Source organism: Erpetoichthys calabaricus, chromosome 10 (assembly GCF_900747795.2).
Source record: "Erpetoichthys calabaricus chromosome 10, fErpCal1.3, whole genome shotgun sequence".
NCBI classification, from domain to species: domain Eukaryota; kingdom Metazoa; phylum Chordata; class Cladistia; order Polypteriformes; family Polypteridae; genus Erpetoichthys; species Erpetoichthys calabaricus.
The window spans coordinates 86,035,132-86,054,967 of NC_041403.2; the positions used below are offsets into that span (position 1 = coordinate 86,035,132).

Consider the following 19,836-nt stretch of genomic DNA (forward strand, 5'->3'; position numbering starts at 1 on the left):
TTGTTTTTACAGAAGTTCTGAAATAAAAGTGAAACTAATGAAATAGCAGCAATTCAAAGAAAAAAAAATCTTAAAAGTGTGTATCCAGAAAACCAAACACAGGGGTTGGCGAGCGAAGCGAGCAGGGGGCGAAGCCCCCTAGTAACCTTAAATTTTAAAATTATCTGGAATGGTAGATACAGCATCTGTGGGTAAAATATAAAACATTAACCAAGTACATACTAAATACTGGTCTATTCTTCCAGGTTTACCAGTGAACATTAATTTTGTGCCAAATTCAACTCAGGATCAAAAATATACTTTCTTCCAAATGGATTCTTACTGAATTTTTTTTTTGGCACTGTATGCCTTATTGATAATACCGTTTAAAAATCCCAGCAACTGTGATAATACACTGCCTGGCCAAAAAAAAAGTCGCCACCTGGATTTAACTAAGCAAATAGGTACGAGCCTCCTATTGGATAATTACTGCATGGGCGATTATCTTTCAGCTGGCAACAAGTTATTTAACCCCAAGTGGTGCAATGAGTTGCTTCTCATTTCTTAAACCACCATGTCGAAAGACACATCTTGTGGGCGTGGAAAAGATGTTAGTCTGTTTGAGAAGGGTCAAATCATTGGCATGCATCAAGCAGAGAAAACATCTAAGGAGATTGCAGAAACTACTAAAATTGGGTTAAGAACTGTCCAACGCATTATTAAAAACTGGAAGGATAGTGGGGACCCATCGTTTTCGAGGAAGAAATGTGGCCGGAAAAAAATCCTGAATGACCGTGATCGGCGATCACTTAAACGTTTGGTGAAATCAAATCGAAGAAAAACAACAGTAGAACTCAGGTCTATGTTTAATAGTGAAAGTAAGAGCATTTCCACACGCACAATGCGAAGGGAACTCAAGGAATTGGGACTGAACAGCTGTGTAGCCGTAAGAAAACCACTAATCAGTGAGGCAAACCGGAAAAAAATGCTTCAATTTGCTAGGGAGCATAAAGATTGGACTCTGGAGCAATGGAAGAAGGTCATGTGGTCTGATAAGTCCAGATTAACTGTTCCAGAGTGATGGGCGCATCAGGGTAAGAAGAGAGGCAGATGAAGTGATGCACCTATCATGCCTAGTGCACCATCATCAATGCAAGATCTTGGTGAAAAATTAATGCAACACTGGATGGAACTAAATCTTGTGACATTGCAGAAGCTTATCGAAACAATGCCCCAGCGAATGCGTGCCGTAATCAAAGCTAAAGGCGGTCCAACGAAATATTAAAGTGTGTGACCTTTTTTTTTTGGTGGCGACTTTTTTTTTTGGCCAGGCAGTGTATATTCAGCTGTTTAAATTTGATACTTTTATGAAAAGAAGATCTACTCATCGCTGAAATTACATAATCAGAATGCTCTCTTTAATAATTTCTGAATAAGTATCAATGGCAAGCCTTAACAACTTCCTTTCATCTTCTATTTTACACATAGCACAGGATTATGCAGGCTTTAAGACATATATTCCCACTTTGGTTTTCCTTTCTACTTCTGTTGCCAAGGGTGTTCTGCTTTAAATACTGTAGATGCCCATCTCTCACTAAAACCACCAAATTTCTGTTATGGTTTTTTCTCCATGCTCTATTCCCACCTTCAGATGTTCTTTCTCTGAACATTGTTTACCCAAATCTTCATAAAAAAGTGTTGTAAAGTTGTAAACTTCTAGAGACTTAAAGGAAGACTATCCTTTTATAAGTGCAATAAAACACAAAGCCAAAAAAAGTGTAAAAAGTTCAAGAAAATGCAATATAGACAAAATGTCGCACCCGCTTGCACAATATCATGTGTAGCACTGACACAACATAAATTCAGAAATAAAGTTCAAAACAGGTATGAATCCTTTGGAAACCATGATAATGAATTATGATTTTGCATATTACTTTACATAGCAATAGTTCTCCAAATAACCAAAAAGGTATTTTGTTACCTTGCTGAGAATAATCTCTGGAGCCAAGTACTCTGGAGTGCCACACAATGTCCATGTTCTCCCTTTTACTCTTTTGGCAAAGCCAAAATCTGTGACCTAAAACAACCGCAAATTGTAAGATAAAAACAAAAAAGTAAGCGATACACAAAAGGTCTGAGACAAGCTAAAGAATTTAAAGAATTAAAATCTGCTGCTCATACATGTTGACTATACTTGAAAAAAAAAACAACAAAAAAAAAAAAAACAACTGATTTAAATATAAAACAGTCTGAAAAATAAACAGATTAGATATTAAATATTCCTGCTACCTAGGAGTCTATGTATTGTCTATGATAATATCTTAATTATTGTTTAAATGATATGCAAGCTGAAATTATAGAGTATGTCATTGACTTTGCAAAAAACAATCAAAAACATGCCTTGAGAGTCCATGCATTCACTGTCTCATGTAACCTATTGCTCGCAAGAGCATGGTCAGCGCACCACAAGTGAAGCTAGTGTAGCTGCCTAAAACTGAGCGAGCAAACGGAGCCAGGGGATAAACAGCCTCACAATCTACGTCGTTAGATTTAATTACAAGACACAGATCATCCTTATTCGCGTGGAGGTGGTTTGGCTTCTAAAAAACGGATGTTGCTTAAAGATGGCAATCTGCAAACTATGTTGGAAATCGTTTGCCACTAAAGACAACCTGACAAATAACTTGATTCACCATCTACGAAGTGAAATTGATCCAGTATGAAGCCCTGTATGTAGTTGTCAGGGCAAAAAAAAAAAAAATTCAGTTTGAACGAATTTATTTTTTATTTCTTTAAGAAGCATATGCCTAATGGGCATGTTTTATTTTACAAGCCATTTTGGTTGGGGGACCTTGATTCCAAAGCACTTTTTTTTTTCTTTCATTATTTAAAAAACTCCCCACCTCCACGCCCTGCTGTAATGACACAATGGATGGAGCAAAAAAGGAAAAAAAGGTCTCTTAGCAGTTATTAAAAAAATATATACAGTATCTCACAAAAGTGAGTACACCCCTCACATTTTTGTAAACATTTTATTTTATCTTTTCAAGGGACAACACTGAAGATATGACACTTTGATACAATGTAAAGTAGTCCGTGTACAGCTTGTTTAACAGTGTAAATTTGCTGTCCCCTCAAAATAACAACACACAGCCATTAATGTCTAAACTGCTGGCAACAAAAGTGAGTACACCCCTAAGTGAAAAATATCCAAATTGTGCCCAAAGTGTCAATATTTTGTGTGGCCACCATTATTTTCCAGCACTGCCTTAACTCTCTTGGGCATGGAGGTCACTAGAGCTTCACAGGTTGCCACTGGAATCATCTTCCACTCCTCCACAACGACATCACGGAGCTGGTGGATGTTAGAGACCTTCCGTTTGAGGATGCCCCACAGATGCTCAATAGGGTTTAGGTCTGGAGACATGCTTAGCCAGTCCAGCACCTTTACCATCGGTTTCTTTTGCAAGGCAGTGGTTGTCTTGGGGGTGTGTTTAGGGTTGTTATCATGTTGGAATACTGCCCTGCGGCCCAGGTTCTGAAGGGAGGGGATCATGCTCTGCTTCAGTATGTCACAGTACATGTTGGTATTCATGGTTCACTCAATGAACTATAGCTCCCCAGTGCCGGCAGCACTCATGCAGCCCCAAACCATGACACTCCCACCATCATGCTTGACTGCAGGAAAGACACACTTGTCTTTGTACTCCTCACCTGGTTGCCGCCACACACACTTGACACCATCTGAACTAAATAAGTTTATCTTGGTCTCATCAGACCACAGGACATGGTTCCAGTAATCCATGTCCTTAGTCTGCTTGTCTTCAGAAACAGTTTGCGGGCGTTCTTGTGCATCATCTTTAGAAGAGGCTTCCTTCTGGGACGACAACCATGCAGACCAATTTGCATTGGATGATGCAATGTGCAGCGTATGGTCTGAGCCCTGACAGGCTGACCCCCAACCCCTTCAACCTCTGCAGCAATACTGGCAGCACTCATACATCTATTTTCAAAAGACAACCTCTGGATATGATGATGAGAATGTGCATTCAACTTCTTTGGTCGACCATGGTGAAGCCTGTTCTGAGTGGAACCTGTCCTGTTAAACCGCTATATGGTCTTGGCCACCGTGCTGCTGCTCAGTTTCAGGGTGTTGGCAATCTTCTTATAGCCTAGGCCATCTTTATGTAGAGCAACAATTTTTTTTTTCAGATCCTCAGAGAGTTCCTTGCCATGAGGTGCCATGTTGAACTTCCAGTGACCAGTATGAGAGCGATAACACCATATTTAACACACCTGCTCCCCATTCACACCTGAGACCTTGTAACACTAACGAGTCACGTGATACCGGGGAGAGAAAATGGCTAATTGGGCACAATTTGGACATTTTCACTTAGCGGTGCACTCACTTTTGTTGCCAGTGGTTTAGAGATTAATGGCTGTGTGTTGAGTTATTTTGAGGGGACAGCAAATTTACACTGTTATACAAGCTGTACACGGACTACTTTACATTGTATCAAAGTGTCATATCTTCAGTGTTGTCTCATGAAAAGATATAATAAAATATTTACAAAAATGTGAGGGGTGTACTCACTTTTGTGAAATACTGTATATACAGGAATTCAGAGAAGGAGAGTTTCTGCACAATGGCCTTGGAAAAGAGTTCAAGAGCTACTTGATGGTGCCTGTGTTGAACAGCGATGTAAATGAATTTGAGTAGCGGAAAACACAAAAAGCACATTTTTCCCAAATTGCGCAAAGAAGTACCTGTGCATCCCTGCCTCAAGCAGCTCTTCTGAGAGGGCTTTCAGCCCCGAACTAACTGTTTTAACATGTAACCATGCTGCTTTGAAGCCAGATGCTGTGGACAAACCAGTGTTTCTGTCACACAACTAGAAGTTTCCTCTGAATAATTTTCTTTGTGCTGGACAGAACCTGAAGTTAGTAATTTGTTTAAAAATGTTAGCTTTTTGTATTTTTGTGTAATATATGAGAGAACTTGGTTTTAAATGCTATATTGTTTGTTTTTTTTTTGCTGTGCAGTATTTGGCAGAAGTTTAGATTTTTACACTATAGTACATTAGATTTTTGCGATTGTATGTATGCTGTGCCATTCACCTTACAGCACAGCAGTTTATGTTCATCCAGACTATAATGTTCATATCATGTAGTTCAATTATGATTAGTAGTTTATTTTATTCATATATTGTTTATAATAAGGGCAAGTTACTGTTTAAAATTCTCTGATAATAATAGTTTTGTTGGTCTTAGTGCAATTTTTTCTGTAAATCATGTAGGCTCCTTTGAAATGGTTTACTCATACTTGCCAAGTTTGATCATAGTAATACTTTGACTAGTGATTTTAATGATTTTGTATTAGTTTACTTAAGTTTTAAGCAAATAAATAAGACCTGTTTTCCTTAATTGTTGTTTCCATTAATCTTATTAAAAAGCTACAATTAATATCCTATTGTGAATACCAAACTACATCAATAAGACTTTTACAAACATGTTTTTAAAAGATGCAAAATATTATCTAATTATCATTATCATCAAAGTCCCAGAAAACTGAGATTTAATTTTTTACCAATATCGTACAGTCCTACTTCTAACAAAAGTAAAACGATCAGTTGGATAAGTGGAGTATCCACTGGCATTTAGTAGCTTCATACCTGAATATATCCATGTTGATCAATTAAAAGATTTTCAGGCTTTAGATCTCTGTAGATGAGGTCTAATGAATGGAGGTACTCAAATGTCAGCACTATCTGAGCTGCATAAAATCGTGCATGTGGTTCACTAGGATGGAAACAAAAGATAAACACACATTCAGTTACTATTTCCAGCTTTCATTTTTTACAAAATGCCCTTAAATAAAGCTCAAATACTTTAAATTAAAAATAAAATGTTTCAAAAAAGAATACATATATCACAAAGAATATTATACTATTTTATTAAAGGAATACACAGTTTCGATCACAATTTCTGAGGAATAAGTACCTCAGATAGAGTATAAATAGTGGCAAATGTTTTGATGTCTGTATTCCTGAAATGCCGTTTATTTTTAAAGCCATTTTGCTGTTAATCAGTATATAGCATTGTTTAAAATGTTTCCTCGGACATCAAAAAATTTTGTTTTGGGGCTTCTTATTACAGTAAGTTCCCAGTAATTTATGATTAGCTTCCTTAATGAGAAGATATTACATACATGTAGACAATTAGTTCATGCTTGTTCTACAGAAGCAATAAGGCTATTAGGAAAACATTTATCCACCAGTTAAAGAACAGACAAATGGCTGAATGTTTTTCTCACTACTTATTTTTGCTCATAAATTAACCAAACAAGACAACAAAAACGCTAACACCAATGAAGCACAATTCTACAAAAGATGAGGGAAAATACAGTTTGGTAAGATGAGATAAAATACAATTTTGGGAAAAAAAAAATGTATGTAATACACACACACACTATATTATATTATATTATATTATATATATATATATATATATATATATATATATATATACATATATACACATATCTATAATAATAAAAGGCAAAGTCCTCACTGACTGACTGACTCACTCACTCACTGACTGACTCATCACTAATTCTCCAACTTCCCGTGTAGGTGGAAGGCTGAAATTTGGCAGGCTCATTCCTTACAGCTTACTTACAAAAGTTAGGCAGGTTTCATTTCGAAACTCAAAGCGTAATGGTCATAACTGGAACATATTTTTTGTCCATACACTGTAATGGAGGAGGCGGAGTCACGTATCGCGTCATCACGCCTCCTACGTAATCACGTGAACTGAAAACAAGGAAGAGATTTACAGCACGAGTCACACGCGGGAACGAAGGTAAATGACGTTAATTTTTGACTGTCTTTTAATACTGTGTAAGCATACATATTAACACATGTGCAATTAAACGTGTGCATTTACGGGGTGATTTCTCAGGCTTAAAAGCTCACCTTTTATCAAACGCGGGAACAAAGGTAACTGACGTTGTTCACTGTCTTTTAATACTGTGTAACCATACATATTAACACATGTCCAATTAAACGTGTGCATTTACGCGGTGATTTCTCAGGCTTAAAAGCTCGCCTTTTACTAAAAAGGTAAATGCAAAACTATTTTCAATCAGTTTATTGAAACGCTCCCGTTAAGGATTGCAATAACATATTCGCGAGATAAAACAACGAAGTAGGGGGAAATGGAGGAACAGCCGCAAACAGCGAAGAGCAAAAAATTTATTAAACAATTGAGAACGGAGCGAGTTAAGCATACAAGCATGTTCATAAGGGAAACAAAGCACGGTGTAAAACGTAAGTTTAAATTAAGTTTATAGAAACGCTCCCGCTGCGGATTGCAATAACATATTCGCGAGATAAAAGTTTAATGAGAAGACACGAGGTATAAACGAACCACACGCCGTGGCGCAACGTTAGGGGCAACAGTTTCAACCATTCTATGATCTGCTTCTCGCAACTGAAAGACGGCACATGGCGGATGTTAGCCGACTTGCTGACCGCAACGTTAGGGGCTTCAACAATGGCGCTGACGCAACATCTCAGTGCCAACACTTTGCAGACTGTACTTAAAAGACACGCCCTCCTCACTGGACAGTTAAAAACACCAATCAAACTAACGATGACATCAAGTATTACCCAATCAAAACTAGGAAAGGAGGCATCTTCATAAAATGCGTGTGGGATGATTTGCATGAGACGCTGCTTTAAAAAAAAAAACGATAAAAAAAATACGGGATAAATCCCGTCCAGTATTGATTCAAAACGGGACGCGCAATTTCATTCTCAAACGCGGCACGATTCCGTATTTTAAAGGACGGGTGGCAACCCTACAGCGCCAGGTAACCACCCATACAATCACATTGTGATTCAGACTAGGAGTGCAATGAATGTAATTACCCCGATCTACATACAAGGCAAAAGTCTTGCAACATTCAAAGATGATGGTTTGGGATAAGTACACCATACAACATAAAAGAGCTTATGAAGCCTTGAACCGAAAAAAGCAAGATCTCAGAGATGGTAAAAAAAAAAAATAGGAGGTAATGTCGTTTTACTCGCTGTACATTTTAGTCAAACATTACCAGTTATTCCACGAGGGAGACCAGCAGATGAACTCAACGCGTGTTTAAAATCCATGCTTCTCCCACGCTCTGTTATATGTCGCGTGTTCTCGGGTAGGTGCACCAAAAAATGTATACATTTAAGCATGTAATGGGCAAACAAAAAATGAGGTATACCCGAAGGCACTGCAGTAGTACTTAATGTAACTTTACTTCTTAAATTTTAATGTTTTACTGTTTCATAATTTATACGCTTCTTATATGTTCTTCAAATTCTTTTATCAAAATACCACTGACAGCGCAATGCACGATAACATGGAGTCAATACACCATACGCATCCGCCCACGGCTGCCCTGCTGTGCGCAGATAGGAGTTGATTCTACAATAAAATAAAATAAACATAAAAAGAGTAAAACAATCATCACCCATAAACCGTGTGTGTGTGTATATATATGTGTATATATATATATATGTTGATATGTGGATGTGTATATGTATATATATATATATATATATATGTAGATATGTATATATATGTGTATATGTATATGTATATATATGTTTATATGTGTGTGTGTGTATTTTATATATATAAAACACAGCAACACTCATAACAATGATAACACAATTACATTGACAATCATGTTACGTTATTTTTAAAATGTTTCCTTTTTTTTTTCATAACCTCTTTAACACACTACTTCTCCGCTGCGAAGCGCGGGTATTTTGCTAGTATATATATACATACACACATATACATATACGGTACTGTCTAAAAGTTTTATGCAGGTGTGAAAAAATGCTATAAACAAAGAATGCTTTCAAAAATGGAAGTGTTAATCATTTATTTTCATCAATCAACAAAATGCAGTGAATGAACAAAAGAGAAATCTAAATCAAATCAATATTTGGTGTGATCACCCTTTGCCTTCAAAACAGCATCAATTCTTCTAGGTACACTTGCACACAGTTTTTGAAGGAACTCGGCTGGTAGGTTGTTCCAAACATCTTGGAGAACTAACCGCATATCTTCTGTGGATGTAGGCTTCCTCACATCCTTCTGTCTCTTCATGTAATCCCAGACACACTCAATGATGTTGAGATCAGGGCTCTGTGGGGGCCATACCATCACTTCCAGGACTTCTTGTTCTTCTTTACGCTGAAGATAGTTCTCAATGACTTTGGCTGTATGTTTGGGGTCGATGTCCTGCTGCAGAATAAATTTGGGGCCAATCATACGCCTCCCTGATGGTATTGCATGATGGATAAGTATCTGCCTGTATTTCTCAGCATTGAGAACACCATTAATCCTGACCAAATCTCCAACTCCATTTGCAGAAATGTAGCCCCAAACGTTCAAGGAACCTCCACCATGCTTCACTGTTGCCTGCAGACACTCATTATTGTACTGCTCTCCAGCCCTTCGACGAACAAACTGCCTTCTGCTACAGACAAATATTTCAAATTTTGACTCATCAGTCCAGAGAACCTGCTGCCATTTTTCTGCACCCCAATTCCTATGTTTTCGTGCATACTTGAGTCGCTTGGCCTTGTTTCCACGTCGGAGGTATGGCTTTTTGGCTGCAATTCTTCCATGAAGACCACTTCTGGCCAGACTTCTCCGGACAGTAGATGGGTGTACCTGGGTCCCACTGGTTTCTGCCAGTTCTGAGCTGATGGCACTGCTGGACATCTTCCGATTTCGAAAGGGTAATAAGCTTGATGTGTCTTTCATCTGCTGCACTAAGTTTCCTTGGCCGACCACTGCGTCTATGATCCTCAATGTTGCCCATTTCTTTTTGCTTCTTCAAAAGAGCGTGCACAACACATCTTGAAACCCCAGTCTGCTTTGAAATCTTTGTCTGAGAGAGACCTTGCTGATGCAGTATAACTACCTTGTGTCTTGTTGCTGTGCTCAATCTTGTCATGACATGAAACTGTCTTCCACCACCTCACCTTGGTAACAGAGTTTGGCTGTTCCTCACCTAGTTTTAAGCCTCCTACACAGCAGTTTCTGTTTGAGTTAATGACTGTGTTTCAACCTACGTGTGACATTGATGATCATTAGCACCTGTTTGGTATAATTGGTTGATCATACACCTGACTATAATCCTACAAAATCCCTGACTTTGTGTAAGTGTACCTATAAGAAGTGATGCTGGTTTGAAGGCAAAAGGTAGTAACACCAAATATTGATTTGATTTAAATTTTTCTTTTGTTCGCTCACTTTGCATTTTGTAAATTGATAACAATAAACAATTATTATTTATATTTCTGAAAGCATTCTTTGTTTACAGCATTTTTTCACACCTGCCTAAAACTTTTGCACAGTACTGTATATTATATATACATATATATATATGTGTGTATATATGTGTGTACATATATATATATAATTATATTTATACACACACATATAGGGCGGCACGGTGGCGCAGTGGTACCGCTGCTGCCTCGCAGTTAGGAGACCCGGGTTCGCTTCCCGGGTCCTCCCTGTGTGGAGTTTGCATGTTCTCCCCGTGTCTGCGTGGGTTTCCTCCGGGCGCTCCGGTTTCCTCCCACAGTCCAAAGACATGCAGGTTAGGTGGATTGGTGATTCTAAATTGGCCCTAGTGTGTGCTTGGTGTGTGGGTGTGTTTGTGTGTGTCCTGCGGTGGGTTGGCACCCTGCCCAGGATTGGTTCCCTGCCTTGTGCCCTGTGTTGGCTGGATTGGCTCCAGCAGACCCCCGTGACCCTGTGTTCGGATTCAGCGGGTTGGAAAAATGGATGGATGGATGGATACACACATATACATATACACATATATATATATACACACACATCTATACATATACATATATATATATATATATATATATCTATATATATAAAAATGGAATGGGTGGGTCGTCGGGTGGGCCTTTTTTTCATTCCGTTGAAAGACACGCCCTACTCACTGGACAGTTAAAAACACCAATCAAACTAACGATGACATCAAATATTACCCAATCAAAAGTAGGAAAGGAGGCATCTTCATAAAATGCGTGTGGGATGATTTGCATGAGACGCTGCTTTAAAAAAAAAATGATAAAAAAAATACGGCATAAATCCCGTCCAGTATTGATTCAAAACGGGACGCGCAATTTCATTCTCAAACGCGGCACGATTCCGTATTTTAAAGGACGGGTGGCAACCCTACAGTGCCAGGTAACCACCCATACAATCACATTGTGATTCAGACTAGGAATGCAATGAATGTAATTACCCCGATCTACATACAAGGCGAAAGTCTTGCAACATTCAAAGATGATGGTTTGGGATAAGTACACCATACAACATAAAAGAGCTTATGAAGCCTTGAACCGAAAAAAGCAACATCTCAGAGATCGTAAAAAAAAAAATAGGAGCTAATGTCGTTTTACTCGCTGTAGATTTTAGTCAAACATTACCAGTTATTTCACGAGGGAGACCAGCACATCAACTCAACGCGTGTTTAAAATCCATGCTTCTCCCACGCTCGGTTATATGTCGCGTGTTCTCGGGTAGGTGCACCAAAAAATGTATACATTTAAGCATGTAATGGGCAAACAAAAAATGAGGTATACCCGAAGGCACAGCAGTAGTACTTAATGTAACTTTACTTCTTAAATGTTAATGTTTTACTGTTTAATAATTTATACGCTTCTTATATGTTGTTCAAATTCTTTTATCAAAATACCACTGACAGCGCAATGCACGATAACATCGAGTGAATACACCATACGCATCCGCCCACGGCTGCCCTGCTGTGCGCAGATAGGACTTGATTGTACAATAAAATAAAATAAAGATAAAAAGACTAAAACAATCATCACCCATAAAGCGGATAGTAGACGTGACGTACTATATGTGTACCACATTTCAAGTGTATAGGTGCAACGGTTTGCGAGCTACAGGTCATTTAAAATCCTGGACAGACACACAAATTGCCACGGGTAGCAAATTACAGAAGAAGATTTTACTGTTTAATAATTTATATTTATATGAAATGTGCTTCTTATATATTACTTCATATTCTCATATGATAATGATGTTAATGTTTATATTGATTTCTGTGTTATTAAAACTGCATGTATGTGTGTATATGTATATATATATATATATATATACTAGCAAAATACCTGCGCTTCGCAGCGGAGAAGTAGTGTGTTAAAGAGGTTATGAAAAAAAAAAAGGAAACATTTTAAAAATAACGTAACATGATTGTCAATGAAAGCCCGTTTCACTCAGTAAGTCTTATGTGTGTGTTTATGTATGTGTGTGTATATATATGTACATGTGTATATGTAGATATGTATATATATGTATACGAGCTGTATATACCCGGCGTTGCCCGGGGCAGAAGTAACCTAATCGGTCAAACACTTACATATATACCAAAGTAAACCTAATCGGTCAAACAGCTTCATATATACAGAAGCGAACCTAATTGGTCAAACAGTTATGCATGTGCAGAATGATTTTACAAACATTATGCGTGTTAACAATCATTAAAAAGAAAAGATTGAGGAACTGTTCTTCTATATGTGATGAAGCCACTAATAAGACAGATTTTTTTCAGGACCCAGCTGTTTCATAACTAAACTACTGCCACCCCAAAGTAATGCCTAATAGTGGTTTTTGGGGTAGCTGTGGAATAAAAAGGGTGTTTTTTAGTCAGTAAGAATCTGACAGTACCCTTCAGTACAGGCTGAAGGGTGCCTATGTAAGGTTTTACATCCTTCCCGTATGGAAAAAAAAACATACTAAACTTTTTTTTCATCATTACAGATAATCTCAGTCAAATCGAAGTACGCATTCTCAATTTATTTTTATCTAATTTTTACTTTTTCACAAAGCCATCCCATGCCAATTTGTATGAATAAACTTTTGCTAGAGAGTTAGCAAAAGTTTATTCATGCACATATTTTAATACGGATAATCTATCTCTAATCAAGGTTCTCATTTTCATTGTAATTTAAAATAATAATAGATACTCATTTTTTTCTTCTGTTTTAGAAAAACCAATCTATGCCACGTACGTCTTCGTCAAGTCAGCTTCATCCAGCTTCATCACATATAGAAGAAGAGTTCCTCAATCTTTTCTTTTTAATGATTGTTAACACGCATAATCTTTGTAAAATTATTCTGCACATGCATAACTGTTTGACCAATTAGGTTCGCTTCTGTATATATGAAGCTGTTTCATCGATTAGGTTTGCTTTTGTATTTATGTAACTGTTTGACCAATTAGGTTTTGCTTATGTATATAGATTAGCTGTTTGTCCGATTAGGTTCGCTTCTGTATATATGAAGCTGTTTATCCGATTAGGTTCGCTTTTTTTATATATGTAACTGTTTGACCGATTAGGTTTACTTTGGTATATATGTAAGTGTTTGACCGATTAGGTTACTTCTGCCCCGGCAACGCCGGGTATATACAGCTCGTATATATATATATATATATATATATATATATATATATATATATATATATATATATATATATATATATATACATATATACACTGCCTTGCCAAAAAAAAAAGTCGCCACCAAAAAAAAAAGGTCACACACACTAATATTTCGTTGGACCGCATTTAGCTTTGATTACGGCACGCATTCGCTGTGGCATTGTTTCGATAAGCTTCTGCAATGTCACAAGATTTAGTTCCATCCAGTGTTGTATTAATTTTTTACCAAGATCTTGCATGATGGGTGCATCACTTCATCTGCCTCTCTTCTTACCCTGATGCGCCCATCACACTGGAACAGGGTAAATCTGGACTCATCAGACCACATGACCTTCTTCCATTGCTCCAGAGTCCAATCTTTATGCTCCCTAGCAAATTGAAGCCTTTTTTTCCCGGTCTGCCTCACTGATTAGTGGTTTTCTTATACGGCTACACAGCTGTTCAGTCCCAATCCCTTGAGTTCCCTTCGCATTGTGCGTGTGGAAATGCTCTTACTTTCACTATTAAACATAGACCTGACTTCTACTGCTGTTTTTCTTCGATTTGATTTCACCAAACGTTTAAGTGATCGCCGATCACGATCATTCAGGATTTTTTTCCGGCCACATTTCTTCCTCGAAGACAATGGGTCTCCACTATCCTTCCAGTTTTTAATAATGCGTTGGACAGTTCTTAACCCAATTTTAGTAGTTTCTGCAATCTCCTTAGATGTTTTCTCTGCTTGATGCATGCCAATGATTTGACCCTTCTCAAACAGACTAACATCTTTTCCACGCCCACGAGATGGGTCTTTTGACATGGTTGTTTAAGAAATGAGAAGCAACTCATTGCACCAGTTGGTGTTAAATAACTTGTTGCCAGCTGAAAGATAATCGCCCATGCAGTAATTATCCAATAGGAGGCTCGTACCTATTTGCTTAGTTAAATCCAGGTGGCGACTTTTTTTTTTGGCCAGGCAGTGTATAGATATATATATATATTATATATATATATATATATATATATATATATATATATATATATATATATATATATATATACACATATACAGTGGGGCAAAAAAGTATTTAGTCAGCCACTAATTGTGCAAGTTCTCCCACTTAAAAAGATGAGAGAGGCATGTAATTTTCATCATAGGTATACCTCAACTATGAGACACAAAATGAGAAAAAAAAATCCAGAAAATCACATTGTCTGATTTTAAAGAATTTATTTGCAAATTATGGTGAAAAATAAGTATTTAGTCACCTACAAACAAGCAAGATTTCTGGCTCTCACAGACCTGTAACTTCTTCTGTAAGAGGCTCCTCTGTCCTCCACTCGTTACTTGTATTAACACTAGAATTACCAGAGCCTACGAAAAAACTCGTAAATCCGTCCCACCTTAAATCGCGTCTTAAATCCGTTTGCACCTCTCCGCTAGAGTCCTTTGTCATCTAAATGTGCTGATAAACAAAAGCTACTAGCAGCCAGCTATTCCATCCCCCCACCGACTTCGAACGAATTTCTCCTAGCTCATGCCTTGCCTTGATTTGATTATGTGGGATTGAAGTGGAGTTTCAGAGTGGAAATAATATAGTGTTATTTGGAATACACGCATTTCATGTGTGTTCCGTTCCGTTCAGTAGTCTGTGCAAACACATTTTTAAAACAGAAACGTTTTTCATATTCTAATAGTAAATGACAAAATGTAGGCATAAACTATATAACGTATGAAGCCTGAAGTCCATATATCAAAGAAACACTTTCACAAAAGGTACAAATAAGAGAACATGTGCGCTGTTATTTAAAAATATAACTGCACAAAAAAAAAAGCCGCATTACCATGCCACATTGACACTCTTACTGCAATCGCCGCGGTGGCGTAATGGTATCAGCTTCTGACTGGGAATCAGAGGGTGGCGAGTTCGATCCCGCACGGCTCCACTTCGAGAAATGAACTGCACTTATTCTTACAATTTTAGAATAACAACATAAGTTTGATTTCAGTCTGTAACAGCCGGTGTAACTTATGATACTGGTAAAGGTTAGCTTTTTTTTTTTTTTTTTAATTCACTTTTCATTCTCGCAGTCGCATTCAGAATCAATCCATACAACCCCATCTGACATAAAGACGCGCTATAGGTCTGCAGTGTACCACGATGCATACTACGGCCCCCCCCCCCCCCCCCAAAAGGGTTCTGACACGCAAACGCTGGCAAAGCTGCCTTCTTCGTATCTCACCGTCACTTGAAATCAGCAGTTCTTAGCATTGCACCACGCAAGCTGTCGTATCAACCACCAACTGTAACTTGCTTTTTTTATTCTTCGGTTATACTCTCGAATAAAAATGCACTTTTATTTATGTGAAAACAGCTGTGTCAGATGGGGTTGTATGGATTGATTCTGAATGCGACTGCGAGAATGAAAAGTGAATTAAAAAAAAAAAAAAAAAGCTAACCTTTACCAGTATCATAAGTTACACCGGCTGTTACAGACTGAAATCAAACTTATGTTGTTATTCTAAAATTGTAAGAATAAGAGCAGTTCACTTCTCGAAGTGGAGCCGTGCGGGATCGAACTTGCCACCCTCTGATTCCCAGTCAGAAGCTGATACCATTACGCCACCGCGGCAATTGCAGTAAGAGTGTCAATGTGGCATGTTAGCACGGCTTTTTTTTTTTGTGCAGTTATATTTTTGAACAACAGCGCATGTGTTCTCTTATTTGTACCTTTTGTGAAAGTGTTTCTTTGATATATGGACTTCAGGCTTCATACGTTATATAGTTTATGCCTACATTTTGTCATTTACTATTAGTATATGAAAAACGTTTCTGTTTTAAAAATGTGTTTGCACAGACTACTGAACGGAACGGAACACACATGAAATGCGTGTATTCCAAATAACACTATATTATTTCCACTCTAAAACTCCACTTCAATCCCACATAATCAAATCAAGGCAAGCCATGAGCTAGGAGAAATTCGTTCTAAGTCGGTGGGGGATGGAATAGCTGGCTGCTAGTAGCTTTTGTTTATCAGCACATTTAGATGACAAAGGACTCTAGCGGAGAGGTGCAAACGGATTTAAGACGCGATTTAAGGTGGGACGGATTTACGAGTTCTTTCGTAGGCTCTGGTAATTCTAGTGTTAATGGCACCTATTTGAACTCGTTATCAATATAAAAGACACCTGTCCACAACCTCAAACAGTCACACTCCAAACTCCACTATGACCAAGACCAAAGAGCTGTCAAAGGACACCAGAAACAAAATTGTAGACCTGCACCAGGCTGGGAAGACTGAATCTGCAATAGGTAAGCAGCTTGTTGTGAAGAAATCAACTGTGGGAGCAATTATTAGAAAATGGAAGACATACAAGCCCACTGATAATCTCCCTCGATCTGGGGCTCCACGCAAGATCTCACCCCGTGGGTTCAAAATGATCACAAGAACGGTGAGCAAAAATCCCAGAACAACAAGGGGGGGCCTAGCGAATGACCTGCAGAGAGCTGGGACCAAAGTAACAAAGGCTACCATCAGTAACACACTACGCCGCCAGGGACTCAAATCCTGCAGTGCCAGACGTGTCCCCCTGCTTAAGCCAGTACATGTGCAGGCACGTCTGAAGTTTGCTAGAGAGCATTTGGATGATCCAGAAGAGGAATGAAACCAAAATAGAACTTTTTGGTAAAAACTCTACCCGTCGTGTTTGGAGGAGAAAGAATGCTGAGTTGCATCCAAAGAACATCATACCTACTGTAAAGCATGGGGGTGGAAACATCATGCTTTGGGGCTGTTTTTCTGCAAACGGACCAGGACGACTGATCCGTGTAAAGGAAAGAATGAATGGGGCCATGTATCGTCAGATTTTGAGTGAAAACCTCCTTCCATCAGCAAGGGCATTGAAGATGAAACGTGGCTGGGTCTTTCAGCATGACAATGATCCCAAACACACCGCCTGGGTAACGAAGGAGTGGCTTCGTAAGAAGCATTTCAAGGTCCTGGAGTGGCCTAGCCAGTCTCCAGATCTCAACCCCATAGAAAATCTTTGGAGGGAGTTTAAAGTCTGTGTTGCCTAGCGACAGCCCCAAAACATCACTGCTCTAGAGGAGATCTGCATGGAGGAATGGGCCAAAATACCAGCAACAGTGTGTGAAAACCTTGTGAAGACTTACAGAAAACGTTTGACCTCTGTCATTGCCAACAAAGGGTATATAACAAAGTATTGAGATGAACTTTTGTTATTGACCAAATACTTTTTTTTCCACCACAATTTGCAAATAAATTCTTCAAAAATCAGACAATGTGATTTTTGGATTTTTTTTTCTCATTGTTGAGGTATACCTATGATGAAAATTACAGGCCTCTCTCATCTTTTTAAGTGGGAGAACTTGCACAATTGGTGGCTGACTAAATACTTTTTTGCCCCACTGTATATTATATATATATATATATATATCTATGGTTGAAATAGTTTACTGTCAAATAAATGCAAAGAGTACACGACACATGTTTCGCCCTCATTCTGGGCTCATCAGGCGTACACACGCCACTGCACTCCCTCTCGGGAATCGAACCTCGGACGTCAGCGCCAGAGGCAATGCCCCTAACGTTGCGCCATGGTGTGTGGTTCGTTTATTTGACAGCATGGAGATTGGGGTAATTACATTCACGGCATTCGTAGTCTGTGTCACAATCTGATTGTATGGGTGGTTACCTACCAGGTAACGCTTGTGGTTGGCCAGCAATCTGCTAACATCCGCCACGGTGCCCTCAGTTTGTGAGGAGCAGATCATAGAATGGTTGAAATAGTTTACTGTCAAATAAATGCAAAGAGTACGCGACATATATAGATTATATAAACTTAACCTGTAATTTCTCCAGGGGCGCTGTACAATGGCTGACCCTGCGCTCTGACCCCAAGGGGTATGCAAAAACTAACAAACTCCTAATACAAGAAATTGTATAAGGCGAAATAAAGAAGAAATATTATATATATATATATATATATATATATATATATATATATATATATATATATATATATATATATATACATATATATATATATATATATATATATATATATATACATATATATATATATATATGTGTGTATGTGTGTGTGTGTGTGTGTGTGTGTGTGTGTGTGTGTGTGTATATATATATATATATATATATATATATATATATATATATATATATATATATATATTATATAATTAATTACAAATGTATGAAATTAATCATGATTATTGCATCTAACTCTAAAACATGAAATTATAAAATCAATACATAAATCATGAAATAAATACACATTGTAACATAAATTTAATGCAGAATGAACACATAGGAATTAAAAAAAATAATGGAATGACCTTAACCTGAACTTTTAACAAAATAATACTTGAGCAAGTACATCCTGAATTTGAATGTGTTCCTAAAAGGTATGTTGAAAAGAAGGTAATAAGGAAACAAAGCCAATGTATCAATTATCGAATTGGTATAGCATATGAAATAATGATGTGTCAAATTAAAAATGAAAACAATCCAAATGACTGTTGACTTTAAATGCACTGCTTAAGACTGATTTAACTGTGCAGCCCCTTTAAACAGTTTAGCACATGTATAGATTTAATGTTTTTGTGGTTGGCAGAATTGGGTTGTGCCTTAGGATTTTTTGAGTTACAAAAAGTGTGCCACCACAGAAAAATGGTTAGAAAACACTTCTCTACCTACACTGTTGCTCTTGGCACACTAAAAAAAAAAGATCTCCGTAGCTTTTATTTTGCTTTAAAACTGATACCATGCATTACTTGGAAGGTCTTTACATAAATTAATGAAAATACTGCAAACTTGAATCATGGTTAGGGATAATCATTACATTTCTGTTTCATAGAATTTTGTCATTATACTTGAGCAGTCAGCACTGAAAACCGTCTGGCAGACCAGAGAGTTAAATGTAGAGGTACTAGATACTTATTTTGGTTTTAGTGCCACTCAAAGATAACATAATTTAGTACTTATGTGGTATGACATTGACTCTGTCTTTTTACAGAAACATGAAATGAATAACAGAGTGTAATTTTTTCCTTTGCAACTTTTCTCTGGCACTGCACCAGGACTGAAATAAACCCACCCCTTTCCCGGCATTCCCCTGCACCTATGTCAGTATGAAAAAATCAAGAAAATGAACACCAGTACTATGTATTGACATGTCATGTATCATTGTGCAGCTTTCAATGATACATGACATGTCAATAATACAAAATAATACATAATACAAAATGTTAAACACTTTAAATTA

General features: G+C 37.7%; 1 protein-coding gene across 2 annotated transcripts in view; it reads right to left on the reverse strand.

Annotated features, from left to right (window-relative positions):
- Positions 1-19,836, reverse strand: part of prkacba (protein kinase, cAMP-dependent, catalytic, beta a) — a 143,300-nt gene that overhangs the window by 19,847 nt on the left and 103,617 nt on the right. For both annotated transcript variants that reach the window (XM_028811556.2, XM_028811555.2), the window contains exons 6-7: positions 5,652-5,778; positions 1,961-2,056 (exon numbers count right to left, since the gene is read on the reverse strand). In XM_028811556.2, the coding sequence (XP_028667389.1) occupies positions 1,961-2,056; positions 5,652-5,778 (223 nt within the window). The remainder of the gene's footprint in view (positions 1-1,960; positions 2,057-5,651; positions 5,779-19,836) is intronic.